Here is a 22,533-nt window from a genome sequence, read left to right as displayed (position 1 = left end):
CTCCCTCCTGTAACTCCCCTTGTCTTCCACCAGCCTCCCCTCCTCCTTCCAGAATGCCCAGGCTGCCCTAGGCATAAAGAAATCACTTGACTGAAGTGTTAATGACAATGTATTTACCTTTTCCCAAGGTATCTATTTTGAAAGACCAACAGAAAAGGCAACATATAATAGCAAGTTTATTTTCAATAGTGAAATTGTAAGAATCTGGACAGATGCAAAAGAAAGAGGTAGGAAAGGGATGTAGTGAGCAAAGGGAAGGAAGGAGCGAGGGAGAGAGAGAGAAAAACAGAGAATCCCCTCTAGTTCCTCAAATTGTCCCAGAGAGTTTACTCCTTTTACATTTAAATGTTAGATCAGACTCGACAGGGAAGCTTCAGAGGATGAGGTGCAAACAGAAAAATGAGATTTTCTTCAGCCTTTTAGTCAGGAAGAGGAAAACCAATGATCACACTTTTCTGTGACTCAAAAGAGGTCAGAGGAAGAAAACTAGCTTCAAGAAGTAGATTGAAATGGAGGAAGATGAAGGCCCGACTAAGGTGAATGGAGAGGTTTGGTAGAAATGAAAGGTCAGCTTAAGTGACTTTGTCATATTGAGCAGGTACCAACTGTGGAGGCAAAGATAATAAAGGAGTACGTTAGAACCTCACACAGTTGAATTAGCCTAGAAAACTTTCAGAGATGTAACAGACTGCATGTCTGCAATTGCACTTTTAAGAAGAACTGATATACTAGAGATAAATTAGATGTCATCAATTTCCCAAACGTTGAGCTCCTCATTCTTCAGAACAATAACTATTCAAGCATTACCTCAGTTAAAGACTACACCGTGCCAAGTAGACTACATGTGGGGAGGTGACACATGATAGAGCTGGTATAAACATCTAATCTGTCTGTACTTTGTTCCAGAGATATTCAAGATAATATAAACATCCACACAGTTGAAAAAAATTCTTTCATGGGGCTAAGTTTTGAAAGTATGACTGTGTAAGTAAAGAAAAAAAATCCAATGGAGTAACATTTGGCTTTTCATGTAATGCTTTCTTTGTCATAATGGTATGTTCCTTTTTTTGCAGGGCCGGGCAGTGGGGTATAACTTTGGCATTTCTCCATTCCAATTTCTCTCTCGTTCTGTGTTTTTCTCTCTCTTCCCAACTTTACATTTCCAAATCACAGCATGGAGCCATGTTAATAATTTATGATTCTGTGGTGCGATTCAAGTGTTTAAAATTGCTCTTTGAATGATGGTCTCCTGTGATGCAACATCTGTTCTGAGGGACAGAATAACTCATGCATCAATAAAGTTAGTTATTGCCTAGAAAGGCTTTTGTTGCCCAAAGAAAAAGACCGAGGAGGAGTCTGAATCAGGAAGACATGGATATTCCCTCATAACCATGCCAAGCAGCTCCTGTTCAGCCACACACTGGGCATATAAGATGACTTCACATTTGCTTAGGACAATCACGTTTTTTAATGAGCTTGAGTTACTCTCTATGATTTTGGGGAAAGTTTGTAAATGTACTCTACATTGTTAATGAACTATCTTCTAATCATCTGTGCCAGTAGCCTATGTAGCAGTTTATCCACTCCCCAAGATGGCCACTCCCCAATAGGGCACTCAGGCTACCCAAGTGCTTATGGGATCCTTGAAAGTTAAATGAACAGAATAACATTTGGGGGACTGGTAATTGCAATTACACATGTAAGAAAAGTATTTTCTCTTTACATTTCACAAATTGCTGTGGTTCTTTAAAATATACTCTGTGTTTCAATATGCGGTATGTACAAAAAACAAGTTCTACTCCAGAAAGAATGTTGGTTCTTGTCAAAGCAGTAATATGATCCAGAGACCCATCTATATGAAAAACAAACAAAAACAACAACAAGAGAGATGGGGAGGGAACAGAGGGAAATAGGCAGATCAGATCAGTCACTCAGTCGTGTCCAACTCTTTGCCACCCCATGAATCGCAGCACGCCAGGCCTCCCTGTCCATCACCAACTCCCAGAGTTCACTGAGACTCACGTCCATCGAGTCAGTGAGGCCATCCAGCCATCTCATCCTCTGTCGTCCCCTTCTCCTCTTGCCCCCAATCCCTCCCAGCATCAGTCTTTTAGAATAAAGCTAAACACAGTATTTGATGTAAATTTATTATGGTGAAAATCACTCAGGTGTGTCTGACTCTTCGCAACCCCATGGACTATAGAGTCCATGGAATTCTCCAGGCCAGAATACTGTAGTGGGTAGCCTTTCCTTTCTCCAGGGGCTCTCCCTAACCCAGGATCAAGCCCAGGTTTCCCTCATTACAGGCGGATCCTTCACCAGCTGAGCCACAAGGGGAGCCCAAAAACTTTATTACAGAGAACCAACAGAAAAATTTGAAAGGGACTAGCAGAGAAATAGGATGTATGAAGGAAAATATAAAATCAAAGGCATGGATTCAGAGCACACAGCAGTAGGACAAAATTGTAGATAATACCTAATCCTTCTGCTTAATATTGTTCATGATATTTGAAATGTGTGTGTGTGTGTGTGTTGGAATGAGTTGATGAGGTGTGAGAACCATGAGAGAACAAGAGAGCAAAAGAAATAAGCAGCAGGAAATATGTGTAAAATAAAAGTAATTGTTCTAAGCATAGAAGAGGAATAATACAATTTGACATGAGAGTTGAAGGAAGAGTTAAGTGAGAGAAGGAAGGCTTTAAAAGATGAGTGGAATTTAGCCACAGCATTGGCAAAGGAGGAGCAGAGGAAACAGAATCTCCAAAGCCACGAAGGTTAAAACAAAAAGGTAAAAGGGAACCTCTGGAAAATGGTGAGCGTCTGAGGACCACTGGCCTACTATATTACAGCAAAGGGATTCTTGGCTGGCATAATGGAGGGAGGAGCTTAGTGATCAATGGAATCAGAACTACCTGGATGCTTGCTCTGTGTTAAATGTTGCTCTGAACATACATGTCATTTTTAAATATTGTGATTCAAATATATGTATTCAAAATGAGTTCATGTGGCAAGTTTAGTAATACAGTTCTTTTTATTTTTTTGGCTGCACCGAGGCCTGTGGGATCTCAGTTCCCCAATCAGGGCCTGAACCTGGGCCATGGGCAATGAAAGCATCAAGTCCTAACCACCAGACCACCAGGGAACTGAGTATTTTTATAGAAAACATATAAGTGGGAACCTTAAATTAACATAATGTCAGATGTCAATTATCTCACTTTTTAAAAACTGGTGTGTACTAATAACATTCTCACAGTTTTGTGCACTGATATGCATCCTTTTGGAGAAGGCAATGGCACCCCACTCCAGTACTCTTGCCTGGAAAATCCCATGGACGCAGGAGCCTGGTGGGCTGCAGTCCATGGGGTCGCTAAGAGTCAGACACAACTGAGAGACTTAACTTTCACTCTTCACGTTCATGCATCGGAGAAGGAACTGGCAACCCACTCCAGTGTTCTTGCCTGGAGAATCCCAGGGACGGGGGAGCCTCGTGGGCTGCCGTCTATGGGGTCGCACAGAGTCGGACACGACTGAAGCGACTTAGCAGCAGCAGCAGCAGCGTGCATCCTTTTTGTCCAGAACATCAGACAGAAAGCAAGCTCTCCTGACCTACCTAGTCTTAACTCTTCCCAAGTGGAGGAAAAGAACTTAGAAACCTGAGACTACAAAAAATAAAAAATAGAGATAATAGCTGTTCTTCACTGACTCCTGTCCATGGATACTATGTGGATCCCCAGAACTGAGAACCTACTTTCCTAGTGAGGACAGTTTTTGTAAGAATCAACACTTCTCAGACATGTCTCCAAAGGACCAATTCACATTTGTGAGAGAAGGTTTTTTTTTTTCTTTTTTTCCCCCCTTAACCTCGGATGGCCCTCAATCCATATATAACAGAATCAGAAGGTCCACACTCCACAGTTTAAGTCTTCAGTTGTTCTTTGTCTGGGCCCTACTTCTGGCTATAGGGACACTTTCTGCCTCTAGGGACACCCAAGGGTACTCGGGGGAAAAAAAAAACCTCGCAAAGTAGCTCTGATGATGGCAAAAGCTCTCTTTGCATCTTTCAAAATCCTAAACCCCTTTTCTACATACATATAAGTAAATATATTTTTAAAATAGTCCAACAATGAAGGATTATCAGACACTTGGCTAGCGGCTCAGGGGGAAATGAAGAGTAAAAGCCCACCACAAGGAGGCCCTGGAGTCCTTCCCCACCTCTCCACTGACCACGCAACCAGAAAGTCTGAACAGGGAAGTACCTAGCTACGGCCTTACTCCACATGCGTTTCCTCCCTTCCTCAACTGGCTTCCGTCTTCCTGCCCCTCAATGAGCTTTCATGGGCCAGGTCCTCCCACACCTTCATTCTTTAGAAAGAGGACAGACTCTGCTTCTGGAGCTTTTTGAGCCTTCAATGACTGAACATACTGGGGAAAAGATCAAAAAAAAAAAAAAAGACTAAGGAAAACCATGATTCAGTTATTCCTTAGCTGATGTTCTGCCATGTTTGTTGTCACCATCATGATGAGGTTTTAAAACCAGCACTACCTCTCTTAAGAGACTAGGCATGTATTTGACAATTACCAGCTTTTCTGGTAATAGTTTGAGAGTTCTACTGCCTAACATAACCCCCTGGGCAGGAATTCTGGACATAATTTGTTTATTGTGTGATAATCCATTATTGACATCAAAAAATGCTACCTCCTCTATTGATTAAGAAAATCTGTAAAGAAAAAGGGCTACTTTGAATACAATAATTATCTTAAATTAGTCTGCATTTTACATAGCCACATCTATTTCTATTCATGAAAAAAGTATTAATTATCTAGCCTATAGAAAAAAGATAAGTGGCAGTCACATGGATTTCCTCACCACTTTTGCTGGATTAAGGGTCAGCCAATTACAGCCCACGGGCCAAATCTAGTCCTTGATCTAGGACTTGTTTCTATAAATCAAGATTTTGATGATAAGGAACATGAATGCTGAACCTAAATGAAGCAAAATAGTACTCCAAATAAAAGAAAAAAAAATCCATTATTTTCAATAGTAGACCTATATTACCACAAAAAATTGTACTTAATTATTACTATTATACTTTGGTAACTTTGGTCAATAAAAATCTCATGGAAATTGTTTTTTAATTACCCATATAAAGTACCTGGTGACTTTCTTGGTGGCTCAGATGGTAAAGAATCCGCCTGCAATGCAGGAAAGGACAATGTGGGTTCAATTCCAGGGTTGGAAGATCCCTGGAGGAGCATACGGCTACCCACTCCAGTATGCTTGCCTGGAGAATCCCATGGACAGAGGAGCCTGGTGGACTGCAGCCCATGGGGTCACAGGGTCAGACACAACTGAGTGACTAATACAAAGTACCTATGTAATATTCTCATTTTGCCTATTGGACCACAAAACCTAAAATATATTACTGGGCCCCTCGTAGAAAAAGCTTGTTGACTCCTTTGTCTGGTCCAGAGCCCCTAGGATCCACCTCCCACCAGTTAGGGACAGCTGCTTCAGCACTGTCACCCCCAGCCAATTGGCTGGCAAATCAGTCAGGAAGGCTGGATGTGCTGGGTACACTTGGGAAGGTGTGGGGCAGGCAGGACTGGGGGTGCACAGCTACTTCTTGGCCATCAGAATCCACCAGTTTGTTGCTAATGTTCTGAAAGACCTGCATTGCTCCTGTGTGGATTTTCAGCTAACTAGCTTTCAGGGGGAAGAAAAACACACACAGTGTCCTTCTTTGATTTTAAGCTTGTTGGGCTCCTCACTGCAGCAACAAAAACTCTCAACATCCTGGACACATGGGAGTGTCCCTGGGTCAGCTTTGGGAACAGTGCTATTTGCAAACCCACCGAGTTGACAAGGACGAGGACCTGATGGCAAATCGAGAACAAGTGATCCCGGGCTCCCTGGGCTAAGCTCTCCCATACTTGGGTTTCTGTTTTTGTTTTCAGACCATACAGGAGCACAGCAGTGCAGATCTGTCAGCCCAAGGTGCCCTTGGGCTCCCCTGTCCAGGCAAACCTGCTCACTGACCTTCTTTGCAGAATTTGGATGACGATTCCCCATCCCGTCCCACCTCCCCCAGAGCCTCCTCCCTCGCCTGCTCACACCATCTCACCCTGCCACAGCCCACAGCCTCTATAATTGATTTCTCTTCCTTTCTGGCTTAACCCAGAGCCACCTCCACAAACCTCCAATAGCCAGGTCCTTTATGGGTCATGGGAGATGTTCAGGTTGTCTGACAGTTTAATTAGATCACTTTTTGATGACAGCCAGGCCCGCTGCTGTGAATGAGCATGAGTGAGAGGCTTAAGGCAATAGATAAAGGGGATACAATATGTTCTTTCTCTGTCTAACAGACACTTGTTCAATAACAGTATGATCTCTGTCCTTCAGGATGGGAAAGATCTTTGTCTGCTCCTCCCATGGCATCATTTCTACACACAAATGATATGTGCAAAGACCTTATGGAATCCAGGCTGCTATGCCTAAGTGTGCCTTCTCAAAATTAAATTTCATTGATTTCTCTGAATAAGTAATACATGCACATAATGCAAACTTCCAGCATTACAAAAGGTTATACAGTGATAAATCAGTCTCCCTTCCACCCTGCTCCCTGAGTCTTAGGGTGGTATTTTATTTATGCCACTAACCTGTGCTGTCTGACCTTGCCCCAGTGCTTCCAATTATGAAACTCATGTACTGTTTGCATCTGACATTATTGGTTTTTTAATGGGTCTTTTATTTCAGATGGCTGAGTAAGAATGGGATTCAAGAAATACACAACTGTGCATTCAATGGAACCCAACTCGATGAGCTGTAAGTAGCCCCGACTATTCTTCCAGGCCATTTAGAGGGAAATGGCTCTTTTAACAGTGATGTTTATGTGGCTCTGTGTTTCCCTCCTTCTTTTCTCAACTCCATCCCCAGGAATCTAAGTGATAACAGTAATTTGGAAGAACTGCCTAATGATGTTTTCCAGGGAGCCTCTGGACCGGTCATTCTGTGAGTAGCCTCCCTCGCTTCCAAGTGAAAGAGATCAGCATCTGTAAGTTAGCAGTCAAGTTTGTCCAAGAGATCAGTGTCTGTAAGTTAGCAGTCAACTTTCTCCCATTCAGGGACGCTTACAGGACAGGGCTGGCAATTAAGATCAAATTTTATCTGCGTCATCTGCAAAGGTGTATAGGACAATTTAGGGCTGATCTACACTCTAAATATCAATACAGTAACAACAACAACTACTTAATGAGCACTTACCAAGTCCCAGAGTGTGTTTCAAAAATGTAAGAGGCATTTTCTAATTTAATCCTTATAATAACCTCTGTGGTAGGAGCTATTTGGTCCCATTTTAGAGAAGGGAAAACTGGCTTCCCTGCACGGGTCAATTCACCCAAGGTCACAGAAATTTTAGAGCGCAGATATAACACCAAACTGGTCTGACTCCTAAGAGCACTCTTAACCACTCTGCTATACATCCTTTCCCTGAAAGGAAAAGCACATTTCTTCATCTTCACCCTCAGGGTCCAGGAGTTTTGTTCAAACCAGTGAGAAATACACACATTTATGTTTGGATCCTCTTTGCCTCAATTCCAGACCTCTTAGGATGCCTCCAGTGCCTCATGCCACTGTATCAGCACCTCTCCTTCTATTGTTGCTTGCTCGTCTTCATTTCTACCACCAGGAGTGACTTTCCTCTGTTTTTATTTGCCCCTGCTCTTCCCTTCCACATGGGTGACTCCAACCCCCAGCTCTTCATTGACAATCTCTGCTAACAGTAAATTCCTCCTCCTGCAACTCTCACAGCCTTCATGGCTGAAGGGCCCAGATCTGCAAGAGCTTCTTTAAAATGTATTTCCCCAGGCTCTAAGCAAGACCCACTACATCTATGGACAAATGTACTACAGGAAGAAGAAAGGTATCCAGAGGAAGGAGTTAGATACAAGAAGAAATAGTAAGCAAAGAAACGATAAACATGTGAACAGATGTAAAGGTTTGCAGAATGACTGTTGCATTCTGAGGTCAGTTCAGGCACTTACGAGCCACTAGCTTGTACCTCTTACTTGGCAGTCAGTACATAGGTTATTTACTTACCTACCTACCATCTATCAACATCACTTTCATTTTCACCAAAAAGCTTTCCAGTTCACCCTTGAACAACACAGGTTTGAACTGCATGAGTCTACTTACATATGGATATTTTTCAATAAATATGTACTGTCTGCAGTTGGTTGAATCCTTGATGCAGAACTATGGATAAGAAAGGCAAGGCCATGGGACTTGAGCATCTATGGATTGTGGTGTCTGCAATGGATCCTGGAACCAATTCCCCACAGACACCAGGGGGCAGCTGCATTCTCCTTCAGGTTGGAACCCGTGCACCTCTAGAACGAGATCCTGTGTGGCGGAGCAGAAATTCTATTAATGATTATTAACGATGATAAAGGATCTGTTGTAACTTTTATATGGGACTCTGTCTCTTTGAATAAGTTCAAAGATCATTCCAGAATGCCTGGTTTCAGAGAGGCAACATGTACGAAAGAAGGGATGTTTGCATGATTAAAGCAGAGATGCCAGAGAAGACTACCTAGGTTTAAAACCAGTTCTCTCACCTCTCTAAACCTCAGTTTCCTCACCTAAAACAATGACAGGAACAATAATATCCATGTCCTAATACTGTTTGAAGCTTAATAATATATATGTAAGTGTATGTGTATATACATATATATATAGAGAGAGAGAGAGTGAATATACATATATTCACTCATTGAACAGATAGATTTTTAAGCACCAGCCCTATGCTATGCACTGTATATAGTGCAAGGAACAGAAGTTCTTCCTCACAGAAAGCTTATATTCTTATAAAGGAGAGTCAGATAACAGAACTAAATATGCAACTTAATATATTGAACTATCATGTATGCTATGAAGTGTCAAGTAGGACCTGCGGGTAACAAATGGGGAGTGCCAGGCATACAGTCCCTGTGCTTTAATACACAAAGTCTTTAGAACCAGTAGGGCCTCCCTGGTGGCTCAGTTGGTAAAGAATCTGCCTGCAATGCAGGAGATGTGGGTTCGATCCCTAGGTCAGGAAGATCTCCGGAGGAGGGCATGGCAACCCACTCCAGTATTCTTGCCTGGAGGATCCCATGAACAGAGGAGCCTGGGAGGCTGCAGTGCATGGGATCGCCAAGAGTCGGACATGACTGAGTGACTAACACACTTATAGCTTGCAATGCTTAGTCAATGTTTCTTATTCTTAGAGTACCTGGGAGACAGAGTGTATTTGATGTCTTCGACCAGGAGAACAACAGTGTGTTAATTTCACTTAGTGAACAGTCCTAAAGGCTTTGAACGTGCCTAAACCAGCACCCCTATCTTTCATGGCAGAACATGTCTGTGATGGTAGGTTTCCACGTGTGACCTGCACCAGGTACGCTCTGACATCGCAGCAGCTTAACTACTGTCTGCTACTGAGAACATTCAAGCTGGACAGGATCTCGTCCAGCTCATCACCCAGCTGGGGACACCAGAGCCAGAAATGGGAAGTAACATGCCAACACTCACACTGCTGCACTAAGTGGCAGAGCCTGGACCAGAAACTAGGCCTCCTGCCTCATATCCTATGCATTCCCCCCATACCTTGTCACCTAAAGTACTTCAATAGGTCCAACTGAACATCTAAAAGGGACCCTCAATTTACTGTGAACTAAAATGGGGGGAAAAAAACTATAAACACAAGACCCCGCCCCCAACCCAAGAACACTAGTAAAAGCATGGAAGAATGTCCCTTGATGTTGACAAGTAGGTCCCAGGCTGAGGCACTGCACAGGATGTCTGACCAGGGTCTCCACTGGAAAACACCAACACAGACCCCCAATCAGCCCTGCCATGAATGCCAGCAAGAAGAGGGATAATATCATCACCAGCAGTTTTGCAGAGTCTTCAAGTTACAGGCCCATTTTCTACACTTTCACCACAGAAACAGTGAGTAAAATTTACAGAAAATCCAAAGGAATTAGGAAGCATTTGCCATGACTTAAAAAGGTAGATGGGCTTCCCACATGGCACTAGTCATTAAGAACCCATCTGCCAATGCAGGAGACATAAGAGACACAGGTTTGATCCCTGGGTCAGGAAGATCCCCTGGAGAAGGGCATGGCAACCCATTCCAGTATTCTTGGCTGGAGAATCCCATGGACAGAGGAGCCTGGTGGACTATGGCCCATGGTGGGTCTCTCAGAGTTGGATACGACTGAAACGACTTAGCAAGCACGCAAAAAGGTAGAGAGGGGTAATACATTTCTACATCTTTTCATTTCAGTGCATGAGGATATGTGTGTAAGATCCTGGCCTACATCCCAGTCTCTAACTGCTGATCACCTCCTTCTTCTCCCCTTAGGGGCAAGAAGGTTGGTCAGCTTAACATCGAGCCTCCTTTTCTAGGGCTTTCAGGTTAGTCTGTCTAGACTAACCTCTCTAGATGTCTTCCCAGCCTCTGTGGCTGCTCACCTGGGGCTTTAGGACCTAGTCTATCCTTTATTTCAGCCTTATGTGCCAATCCCAGGTAAACCCTGGCCTGAAGGCTTTTTGTTTAGTGTGTGTGCAGAGTACAAGCCCATGCTGGTGCTGTGGGTTCATGGGTAGGAGAAGAAGTGTGTGTAGACCACTCAGCCCACCGTAGACGCAGCTCAGGCTAGGGCTGTGACTGTGGCTTGGGTCAGATTCCTCTCACTGAACATCAGACTGTGATGTGGGTATTTGCATGCAGAAGGCTTCCTGGAGAGTGCTCTTGGAGCCTGTAGGGAGTACTTGATGGAAGCAGAATCAGGCTAAGAGGAAAGTTGAACTCCAATGCACTTGCAACAAAAGCTTCAGCTGATTCTAGGGGGAGCTCTGGAGTTAGAATGGCCCTTCAGAGTTGACTGAATTAATGCAAGGGGCCGATCCTCTTCATCAACAGTCACTAAATGCAGGCAGGCCCAGGGGAGACGTCAAGTCTTGGGTAAGTCAGGTGAGGGCAAATCCCAGAGCAGAACTCAGCAATGGGCCACCTCAGTGGCAAGTGGTCCTCAAATGGCCTTAAGCCATAGTTCTAAATTTGACCATGCATCCGAATCACACAGCATGCTTGTAAAATTCTAGATGGCTAATCCCACTCCCAGTAGGTTTGATTTAATAGGTCAGGGGTGGGCCTGAGAACCTGCATCTCTAATAACTTGAAGGTGAAGCTGATGTTGCTGGTCCAGAAAGCGCACCAAGAATCACAGCCCCTGAACCGGGGCTGGGAGTTGGGAAGCTTGGCCTGGTCTCCATATCTCCTCCAAGAGCCAACAGTGGTGTATCTTCCTCCCAGTAGGCTCAGTGCTTTGCCCCAGTACATATATGCGAGGGATTCTAAGGGAGTCAAGGGGAGGGCACCCAAACCAATCATAACTCCTTTCCTGAAGGCAAAAATTTTAGCTGAGTGAAAAGCAGGGAGTCCCTGAACACCTGAGGGTGCAAGTATGAGATGTTCCATTGCAAAGAGAAAGAGATGTAGAGAAAGCCAAGGGCACACAGACAAGCTCCATTGAGTTTCCAAGAGCAGTCTAGCATCCCGATTTCCCCCTCATGAGTCTTGACCTTGAACGTCAGCAGCCGTCTGAGTTTTCACCTTATATTCTGAACTCACTCAAGTTTTCTTTTTTTTTTTTAAGCAATCAAGCAATTGCTGTTTCCTTGGGAAACCGTTTCCTGTGGGGAAAATTTAATGCATTGCTTTTGCAGGCTGGAGCCAGTACAATCATATTCTGATGGTTTATCAAATTGATTTGGCTATAGCTCAGATTCATTTGATAGTTCAGATTCAAACACTGAGTTATTTGTATAAGAATGATTCTCTTCCATTACCAGTATACCCACAGTCCTATAGATAGTAAATTGCCTTTTTATTCCACCTGGGATCATGAAAGAGAGGTCTTCTAGCCATCTGTCAGTGTAGTATACACCAGAAATGTGCTCTCACTTATGGAAATGATTGACCTGTAATAACATCTTTGCTGGGAAAAATAGAAATTGTTCAAATCAAATTTGTGGCACTGGCTATAATGCACTTTATTAAACAGGGCACAGAACACAATTTAATGCCTGCCTCTCCTGACTCAGCATCATATTACTGACTGCCGTTTCCCTTTCTGCTTTGTAGCTCAAAATCAAGAATGCTAACAATGTTGAAACAGTTCAGGATTGCTAAGTCCTGTCAGCCATTGTCTTATGATGTCTCCTGTTGGGACTACTTTTCAGGATTTCAGCTTTCAAAAGCAGTCACTTCCAGAAAGCACATGGGTTGAAATGTTAACCAAAGTGGGACCTTATAAAGAAAGGCTGCCATCATGAGACCAGCCTGAAAGACAAGGATTAAAAACACCTGCCCATTATTACCCCTTCTGTCCAGCCCACCAGCTCTAAGAACAGTCAGTAATAAAGCAGACATCCTCACTCATTCACTGAATATAGCGGGGCTTACATGTCATGTATTTGGTAGGTGTTGATTGAGCATCTATTCAATGTGTGTCTGGTACTCTGCTAGATGTGAGGGACGTTCACTGCTTTTCAGTCACCAAGTCATGTCCTACTCTTCATGACCCCATGGACTGCAGCATGCCAGGCTTCTCTGTCCATCACCAACTTCCTTGTCCAACACCAACTTGCTCAAACTCAGGTCCATTGAGTCGGTGATGCCATACAACCATCTCATCCTCTGCCGTCCCCTTCTCCTCCTGCCTTCTGTCTTTCCCAGCATCAGGGTCTTTTCTGATGAGTCAGTTCTTCGCATCAGGTGGCCAAAGTATTGGAGCTTCAGCTTCAGCATCAATTCTTCCAAAGAGTATTCAGGGTTGATTTTCTTTAAGATTGACTGGTTTGATCTCCTTGCTTTCCAAGGGACTCTCAAGAGTCTTCTCCAGCACCACAATCAGAAAGCATCAGTTCTTCGGCACTCTGTCTTCTTTACTGTCTAGCTCTCACATCCATACATGACAACTGGAAAGACCGTAGCCTTGTCTATACAGACCTTTGTCAGCAAAGTTATGTCTTTCCTTTTAACACACTGTCTAGGTTTGTCATAACTTTCCTGCCAAGAAGCAACTGTCTTCCAATTTCATGGCTGCAGTCACTATTCGCAGTAATTTTAGAGCCCAAAAAGAGGAAATCTACCTTTTACCCTTCCACCTTTACTCTTCTATTTGCCATGAAGTGATGGGACTGGACGCCATGATCTTTGCTTTTTTAATATTGAGTTTAAAGCCGGCTTTTTCACTCCCTTCCTTCACTCTCATTAAGAGGCTCTCTAGTTCCTCTTTGCTTTCTGCCATTAGAGTGGTGTCATCCACATATCTGAGGTTGTTGATATTTCTCCCAGCAATCTTGATGCCGGCTTGTAACTCATACAACCTGGCATTTTGCATGATGTGCTCTGAGTATAAGTTAAATAAACAGGGTGACAATAAATAGCCTTGTCGTACTCCTTTTTAAATCCTGAGCCAGTCAGTTGTTCCATTCAGGGTTCTAACTGTTGCTTCTTGACTCACATACAGGTTTCTCAGGAGACAGGCAAGATGGCCTGGTTTAAGAGTTTCCCACAGTTTGTTAGGATCCACACAAAGGCTTTATTATAGTCAATGAAACAGAGGTAGATGTTTTTCTGAAATTCTCTTGCCTTCTCTGTGATCCAGCAAATGTTGGCAATTTGATCTCTGGTTCCTCTGCCTTTTCTAGACCCAGCTGGAACATCCGGAAGTTCTCAGTTTATGTAATGTAAAGTTTATCTTGGAGAATTTTGAGAATAACCTTACTAGAATGGGAGATGAGTGCAATTGTCCAGTGGTTTGAACATTCTTTAGTACTGTACTTCTTGGGAATTGGGATGAGGATTGATCTTCTCCAGTCCTGTGGCCACTGCTGGGTTTTCCAAATTAACAAATTGAGTGCAGCACTTTTACAGCGCTCTGCTGGAAGTCCATCGCCTCCACAAGCTTTATTGGCAGCAGTGATTCCTAAGGCCCACTTGACTTCACACTCCCGAATGTCCGGCTCTGAGTGAGAGACTACACTGTCATGATGGTCCAGGTCATTAAGACATTTTTTGTGCAGTTCTTCTGTGTATTCTTTCCATCTCTTCTTGATCTCTTCTGCTTCTATTAGGTCTTTGCCATTTCTGTCCTTTATTGTGCCCATCTTTGGATGGATGTGATGGATAGAGAGACTCAAAAACAAACAGTACCAGCCCCAAGTTATCTCATTCTGGTAGAGGGACAAAAGCTACTGGGCAGAACTATAATCTCTGCAGAAATTCACAGGAAGTTTTAGTAACAGAGCAGACACCCAATAAATCTTTGCCATGTGATGCAGTGACTTGACAGATGAGGCGACAGTGTGAGGAGGTAAGCTCTCACCTCCTGTCCACCTGTGTAACAGCCATCCCATCCCCTTCCTATCTTCAATCCTTTCTCCTTCCAGTCACTTAATAATGAATGAACACCTATTGTGTGCCCTGTTTAAGGCTCTCAAGACTAATCTAATAAAATCACAGCGTTCAATAAGTCATTCTTCTGCTCAAAGAAACTCTAAACTCTTCCACCTGGCTTTCAAGGCTCAGAGATCAAATCCCATTCTGAGGTTCCCTTAATTACTCAAAATATGGTTGCTCAGAATCACCCTCTGAACACCCCTCGCTGCTTTACTTTGGGTTCTGGCCTCTCTCCAAGCCTACCCTTAGCCCATAGTCACAACAAACCCACTTCCATGAAGATGTGAATAACTAATAATGCCTTGTTTTGCTATTCCCCTGAGGATATTTGCATCCTAAGAGTGGAATATGCTTTTACAAAGGAATTAAAATACAATGTTAGATTTCCAGGCCACGTGGAAGGAACTGTCAGTGATTAGACTCTGTATGTCTGTGTATTTATGTTAGCGGAACAGAGCAAAAGTGGGAATATTTGCAATTTAAGTCTCACTCCAAGACGAACAGTATCTACTTATCCTCTTTGTCCCTACTGATATAAATGTTTATAGATTTTTCTTAATCTGTGGAGGTACCAGAGAAACATTTTTCTGTCAGTCCAAAATAAGGAAGTCTTATGATAGTTTCCTAGTTTGATTGCTTTAGCAAGTGTCCAGTATGCTTGAAATAAACACTTCTACGAACACTTTTACTACCCAGGAATCATTTCTGCTAAAGAATTGGCTTTACCAAACTCTAAGTGACTCTGCATCTCTCTCCTACCAACCACTCTCTCCTTTCAACATCCACCAGCAGATCTGGATCCTGAGATACTGACAAGATACCACAGTCTTCCACAAGTGGAGCCGCCTAGTGCAAATGACAGCAACTCACGTATTTTGCAGCTGCGATGAGCCGTCCACAATATAAGCTAGCTCCAGAACACTGAACAGAGAGACAGGCACCAATGCTTCCCAAGCAGACCTCCCCATTCAACTCCTAGTCACTGAACCACACACAGGTCAATCCATTCAGCACATTATTCTACTGATTCTTTAATCTGTGTCTATCTCCTTGTAAACTTTGCACAAGGATGCTCCCTTCCTCGGTTCCTTTGACACTCTCAGTCACAAATAATTGCCTGCCACGGAAGCACCGTTAAGCTGAGCTCCTTTTAAATCCAGATTTCCTCTCTCGGTTTGCCTTGCACACTTCTCCCTTTAGAATTGCTCTCCTGTAAGACTTCCTTCAACGTCTCACCTTCTAGTAATGCTGAGGCATCTCTGCTAATCAGACAGCTCTCCACTGAGTAGATTTCTTGACCCCAGCCCTGTGCCAAATGCCAGGTAGAACGTGAAAGTATCTTAGTAATTCTTGTTCTCAGAGCATCTAAAATCTAGCTGAGGAGACAAAACAAATACACGTGAAAGTTGAACAGTATGAAACGATAGAAGAGACAATACAAGGTACCAGAACTTTGTAAGTACACGAGGTCACAAGACATCACAGCTGGCTGGGGCAATCTATTTCCTTTCCTAGTCCTCCATCAGGGCCACTCCTTAGCCTGTCTTTGAACAAAGCAACAGTTTTCTGGGAGCTTACTATGTAGAAGGCACTGCTGAGAATGCAAGGAGTCCTCTGCCCTACAAGAGAGGGGAAATGCAAATACAAAGAGCTAGTATACAAAGAAAAAGATGGTAAGTGAGAGAGGCAGAAAGGTATAGACTATACTGCTATTTGCACTCTTAATGGCTTTCAAGGAAAAATGCTTCTACAGCTGTTAAAAGGGATGGAGATGATGGGAGTCAACGCGAATCTGTTTGAGTTCTGCATTTCTACATAAAAGCTATCCTTAAACTCAGTGGTTTAAAGCAATTGTTCCATTTTGTCCATGGTCTTGTTTCAGAAGTTTGGGTAGCTTGTCTCATCTCTGATCCACGTGATGTCAGCTCAGGTGGCTGGGTCTGGGGGATGTACTGCAAGTTGTCCTCTTCACTCAAGTATCTGGTTCTCCTTGGTATCTCTCTACACACAGAGACACACATACACACACAGCGTCTTATCCTCCAGACCCTCTGTACCTGGCTAAGACTTTTTCCGGCATGGCACTAGCAGGGCATTCAGAGTTCTTGCATGGCAGCTTAGGGCTCTGTAAGATTTAGAAGCTATCAGTGCTCTTAGGAGCAAGGTCCAGAACTGGCAGAGTAACACTTTCATCATACTCTACTGTAGTCCAAAGACACCACCAGGATTCAAGGGAAGGGCGAATAGACCCTCTGTGGAAGAGCAGGAAGAAATTGCAGTCATCTTTAATCAACTTACAGAGTCAGTGAGAAAATATGATGGCATTGCATGCAATATAAAAATTTATTTGGGGAAATCTTCATTAATGTGGTTTTTGTATATTCTAAAATTAAGAGGTGAAGCCATAACTAAGAAAGAGGGTCTTCTGTTTTGTATCACTTGATTTTAGAAATATTAAAAATGTTAATGGTAAGTAATAAATAATCCCCCTGGTTTAAATTACTCCTGAAGGACTTTGTTTATGCATTCATCTCAGTCCCCGTAGGAAGCCTTGAACTATTTTAGACAAAACAGGCAATCTTTGCTCCCTTCCATATTTGAGGGAAAAAATAAGAGCCCATGCACCAGGCAAAATAAAAACTTGGTCCCAGGGACCAGAATTTGAGTGTCAGTAGCAGAACTGGTCAGAGAAGCAATTGCCTGAAGAGAGAAACTGGAGAGAATTTTTTTAGGGCAGAAAAGAAAGTTGAGAATCTCTGTAGCAATAGAAAGGCTAAGTGTTGAGCAGGCTAGGACAGCTGGATCTTTCAGCATCAGAGAGTGAAGACTCACCACAGGGACCAAGGTTCATGGATCAGACTCTTAATTCCAGGGACCCCCAGCTCCACAAAATTAGAATACACAGGCAAGAACTAGAAAAGAGACCTTGGAACACCAAGAACGTTTCTCCTGTGGTGATAGCAATGAATGTTGTGAGAAGCAGTTGTGGAAGGTAACGCCAAGTTATTTTGCTGAGGGTGGGTATACAGGGTATGAGAGAAAGAAGAGTCAAGGCTGACTTCCAAGTTTTTGCATGAACAACAGGAAAGGCTGCAAGTAGAGCAGGTTTGGGGCAAGATCGGGAGCTCAATGTTTAATATCTAAAGCTTCATCTGCCTATTAGACATCCAAATAGAGATAATATGGAAACAGGAGTGATGGAACGAGCAAGCAAAAGTCAGCAAGCACTCTGAAGTATTTGAACAATAGCATTGACAAATTTGATCTGTTGGGTATCTAACAAGGAGGGGAACTAAGTAAAATACACAGAGGTATTACATCAAGATAATTAACTCTGAAAATGTAAATTTCCCTTAGTATCAAGCAGGGAATTAGCAGTCCAGGGATTAGCAATGGTAGAGAATTGCTACTAATCCTAGGCTGTAAGGGCAAGTGAGGATGTGATCTAATTGAAGCACAGAACTGGGATGGCTGGTAGCTGCTGGGTCCTCCACAGATCTGCGTGACGGAGCTGGAGTCACAGAGGACCCGCTGCCTGAGGCAGAGGAGGGGTGAGAAATGCCCGCGCTTCACCCTTCCTCCCACCTGCCAACCCCACCGGTGCCAGGTGTGCAACACAACTGAAGGCTGAGTGACACGGTGGCCCCTGGGAAATGGGGACTTTAGAGGCCGTCTCTCCTGCAAGACAGAGTGGAACACAGCAAAGGGCACAGAATGGAAGTGAGCGAGATCAGGCAAAGACCAGCACATCATATTCAGTGCTTTGTACCTCACTGGAAGTGCAATGGAGAATCACGGACTAGTTACAAGCAGAAAATCACAATCTAATTGGGACTTCTAAACTATCACCCAGTTTCCAGTGTAACAATCGCATTAGAGCTAGATGGCCAGGATGATTAATTTAAATCATTAAGTTAAATTAATGATTTAAATTAAGTAAATTAATTAAAATCTACTTGACTGGGCCATGAGATGCCCAGATAGCTAGTAAAATATTATTCTTGAGCGCATCTGTGAGAGTGCTTTCATAAGACATTAGCACTGGATTCAATAGACTGAGTAAAGAAGATTCACCCTCCCCAGTGTGGGTGGGCATCATCTAATCAGTTGAGGGCCCTCATAGAACAAAAATGCAAGTGTGTTTCCTTTCTTGAGCTGAAATATCCATCTTCTGGCATTGGACATCAGAACTCCTGGTTCTTGGGTCTTCCAACTCTGGGACTTAAACCAGTGGCCTCCTTGATCCTCAGGCTTTTGTCTCTGACTGAATTATACCACAAACTTTCCTGGTTCTCCAGCTTGCAGATGGTATATCATGAGACTTCTCAGTCTCCAAAATCATGCAAGTCAAATTCCATAATAAATATCCTCTTATATATCTCTATATATCCTATCAGTTCTGTTTCTCTGGAGAACCTTAATACAATGATCACAAGAAGAACAGTTATTGAGACTGTTGTCTCTCTGCTGCTGCTAAGTCGCTTCAGTCGTGTCTGACTCTGTGCGACCCCATAGATGGCAGCCCACCAGGCTCCCCCATCCCTGGGATTCTCCAGGCAAGAACACTATGGTGACTTAGACTAAAGTTGTGGCCAAGAAAAGTGAACCAACTTGAAACAAATGTAAAAGCTAGGCTTGCAAAAACAAGAAATTGAGTCCAAGAGAGGGAGAAGGAGGAGTCAAGGGTAACTGCCAGGTTTCTAGCCTGAACAGCACAGGGAAATGGAGGAGTCATTTGCTGAAATAAGGAAAACAAAAGGAGGAACATACTTAAAACAAAGATGGTAAATTCAGTTTTGATACTTGCAAGTCATCAAAAGGGTGGGATCTGATGGACAATGGATTATCTGGATTTGGGGTTCAGAACTAGCATCTAAACTGGTGTATATACAGAGAAGCCATCAGCATATATTTGGTATCTGAAATCAAAGTAGTAAGATCACCTGGGAAGATTATGTACAGTCAGAAAGGGGCCTGAGTTTAGAGGAACTCCAATAGATAGAGGAGAAAAAACAAAATCAGGAATAAGCCAAAGTAGATGTCAGAAGAAATTTAAAAGAATGTGATGCCAAGAAAAATGGAGACACGTTTTATGCGTGAAATGTAATTGAGAAATCAAGAAGGTTAGAACTAAGATGTGACCTTAATGAGTACTGCTTCTCTAGGGGTTGGGAAGAAACTGAGTTGGATTAGGAAATGAGAAAATAGTGACATCAAGTATGGACAGCTAGTATAAGAAGTTTGCTTGGAAAAGAAAGAGACAAACAGGGCAGCTGTTACGAGTGGGTTTTACTGGACAATGGGAAGCATTATAAATTTTTGAGCAAGAGAATAAATGACCCTATGAAAACAAGACTTTGAGAAAGTAATTTTCACCAGACTGGAGAACATCTGGGGTAGCAGATATATATTCACACCCCGAAGTTTCATTGCTCCAAGTGCCTACTGTTTTGACTTAGAGGAAATGCAGACATTAGAAGATTCTCCTTTACCAAGTACACCCAAGGATGCTTGAAATGAGTCCATCTGGTCATCACTACCACCCCCTTCAGAAGCACTCATTCATGGCCAGCCCACTGACCCCCAAAGTCTAAGCTGGTACCATTTAAATCTCCTTGCACTTACCAGCTGGTCACAGTTGTTTTGAAGGTTGAAGCTGCCTACAGTGCTGCCAGAAAGTTGCCCATGTCACTGGTGCCGCTGCCAGAGAGGATGGGACCCTGGAGCCCTCCAGGGACAGGAACCTGGTTAAAATGTTCATTTACATTTTAGACCTTGGGTCACCAACAAAGCAAGAACAACTTGCGTGTGTGTGATGTTTTCTGACGACAGCTGCCTGTCAAGTGCTGTCTGTTGGTCAGGAGGTTTTCTATGTACTTTTGCTTGTTTAATTCTCACAACCACCCTCTGAGGTAGGTATGATTATTACCATTCCTGTTTTACAACCGAGGGAACTGACACATGGAGAAGTGAGGCAACTTGACCAAGGTCACCAGTCTAACAGGTAGCGGGGCAGGGTACACACACAGACAAGTCTGTCCATGGATACCACAGTCATCGCCACCACTCCCCGTTGACACTTTGACTTTGGGCTGAGGGTACCTCTGTTGCCCACCTCATACTCCTTCCTCTTATAGTGTGTTCTCTTTGCATCCTTTTCTAAAATGTGGCCACAGATTCCACCCCAGCTCAAGAAATATATTTTTACATCTGGTTTTATGGTGGGGAGGAAGTGGTCTCACTTCCTCGATCCTATGTGATTTACTGAGTGTCTATTCTAAACAGACACTGTGAAAGGGGAAAGGGCTACAGTTAAGCCCCAGATCAGGGTGCTAGTACATCCAGGATACAGAGCAGCCTGTTATCCATATCCTCCTACCATGAACACAAGGGCCAAATGTCCCTTTAGACAAATATTTATGTGACTGAGGTGTGTTGGATGAACAAGAGTCTCCCTCCTCCCTCATGTAAAAATAGGTCTACTATGACTGCTATTTTGACTGCTAACACAGCAGAAACATTTGGACTCACGGTAATCAGGTATGCTTGCCTCTTCTCCTTATAGAGATATTTCAAGAACCAGGATCCGTTCCCTGCCTAGCTATGGCTTAGAAAATCTTAAGAAGCTGCGGGCCAAGTCAACTTACCGCTTAAAAAAGCTTCCCAGTCTGGAAAAATTTGTCACACTCGTGGAGGCCAGCCTCACCTACCCCAGCCACTGCTGTGCCTTTGCAAACTGGAGGCGGCAAACGTGAGTTTTCTCTGTCCAGCCCTTGAGCCCTGTTTGGGCATTTCTCCAATGGAGTACTTGGTCCACAACTTCTGCATCCATGATGAAATCCCTTAGGCAAGTTCTAGGTCAAAGCCTTAGTGTTTTTTTTGAAAATGGGTTCACAGGAGAGAGCTACCCACATGGTAGGCTACCTACCAAATATTAAATGCTGCTGCTGCTAAGTCACTTCAGTCGTGTCTGACCCTGTGCAACCCCATAGACAGCAGCCCACCAGGCTCCTCTGTCCCTGGGATTCTCCAGGCAACCCACCAGGGTTGCCATTTCCTTCTCCAATGCATGCATGCATGCTAAGTCACTTCAGTTGTGTCCGACTCTGTGTGACCCTATGGACAGCAGCCCACCAGGCTCCTCTGTCCACGGGATTCTCTAGGCAAGAATACTGGAGTGGGTTGCCATTTCCTCCTCCACCATGCTAAACCTCCCTAATTCATCTTTGGAGCTTAGCACCTCACAGGGAGAACAAAGATTATAACGTCTGTTCACTTTGGCTTTCAAGGCTGGTCAGGTTCCAGGAATCCCAGGTTAAAGAGGGTAATCCTGATAAAGCCAAGTTCTACGGGGTGGCTAAAAAGTTGAGGTTGTGTAAAGGGAAAACTTCGAAGTTTACATGTTCCAGATATTTAAAGGATCCACCAGGGATACAGGTACTTCCCAGGTGGTTTGGTGGTTAAAAAAAAAAAATCCACCTGCCAAATAGCAGAAGCAGGTTCAATCCCTGGGTCAGGAAGATCCCCTGGAGAAGGAAATGGAAATCCACTCCAATATTCTTGCATGGGAAATCCTATGGCAGGCTACAGTCCACGAGGTTGCAAAAGAGCAGGACACAATTTAGTGACTAAACAACAACAATCGGAGATATAATCTATTGGGTATCAGGGATTCTCCAAGTTTCTGCCTCTCCTGAGCTCACTGACACAATCCATACCATGCAGTTGCACTCAGTCAGATGATGCCTGGTTCCTACTCTTTCACAGTAGCCCAGCATGAACACAGCTTCTGTGATACTGTTTTACTGCTTAACGTAGCCACTTCTATTATTCAACCTTAACATGCAGACATATACCCTACTCTAAAAACAAAACAACCGAATAATATACACCCTAAAATGTTTTAAAAGTATTGAAGAGGCAGCAGTCCACACTCAGACCCATGTAAAGGGTCTGCAGAAAAGGGGCTACTCTTGAGAATTTGCACACATCATTAGGGAACTCCCCAGAATCAGACACTCCC

At 43.5% G+C, this 22,533-nt stretch overlaps 1 protein-coding gene across 2 annotated transcripts in view; it reads left to right on the top strand.

Moving 5' to 3' along the window:
- The window catches only part of FSHR (follicle stimulating hormone receptor), a 196,723-nt gene that overhangs the window by 166,028 nt on the left and 8,162 nt on the right, over positions 1–22,533 (top strand). For both annotated transcript variants that reach the window (XM_070798620.1, XM_019969656.2), the window contains exons 6-9: positions 907–984; positions 6,755–6,823; positions 6,935–7,009; positions 21,076–21,261. In XM_070798620.1, the coding sequence (XP_070654721.1) occupies positions 907–984; positions 6,755–6,823; positions 6,935–7,009; positions 21,076–21,261 (408 nt within the window). The remainder of the gene's footprint in view (positions 1–906; positions 985–6,754; positions 6,824–6,934; positions 7,010–21,075; positions 21,262–22,533) is intronic.

Source organism: Bos indicus, chromosome 11, assembly GCF_029378745.1.
Source record: "Bos indicus isolate NIAB-ARS_2022 breed Sahiwal x Tharparkar chromosome 11, NIAB-ARS_B.indTharparkar_mat_pri_1.0, whole genome shotgun sequence".
NCBI classification, from domain to species: Eukaryota; Metazoa; Chordata; class Mammalia; order Artiodactyla; family Bovidae; genus Bos; species Bos indicus.
Note: the sequence above shows the minus strand (reverse complement) of the source record. Positions and strands in the feature narration are given on the sequence as shown.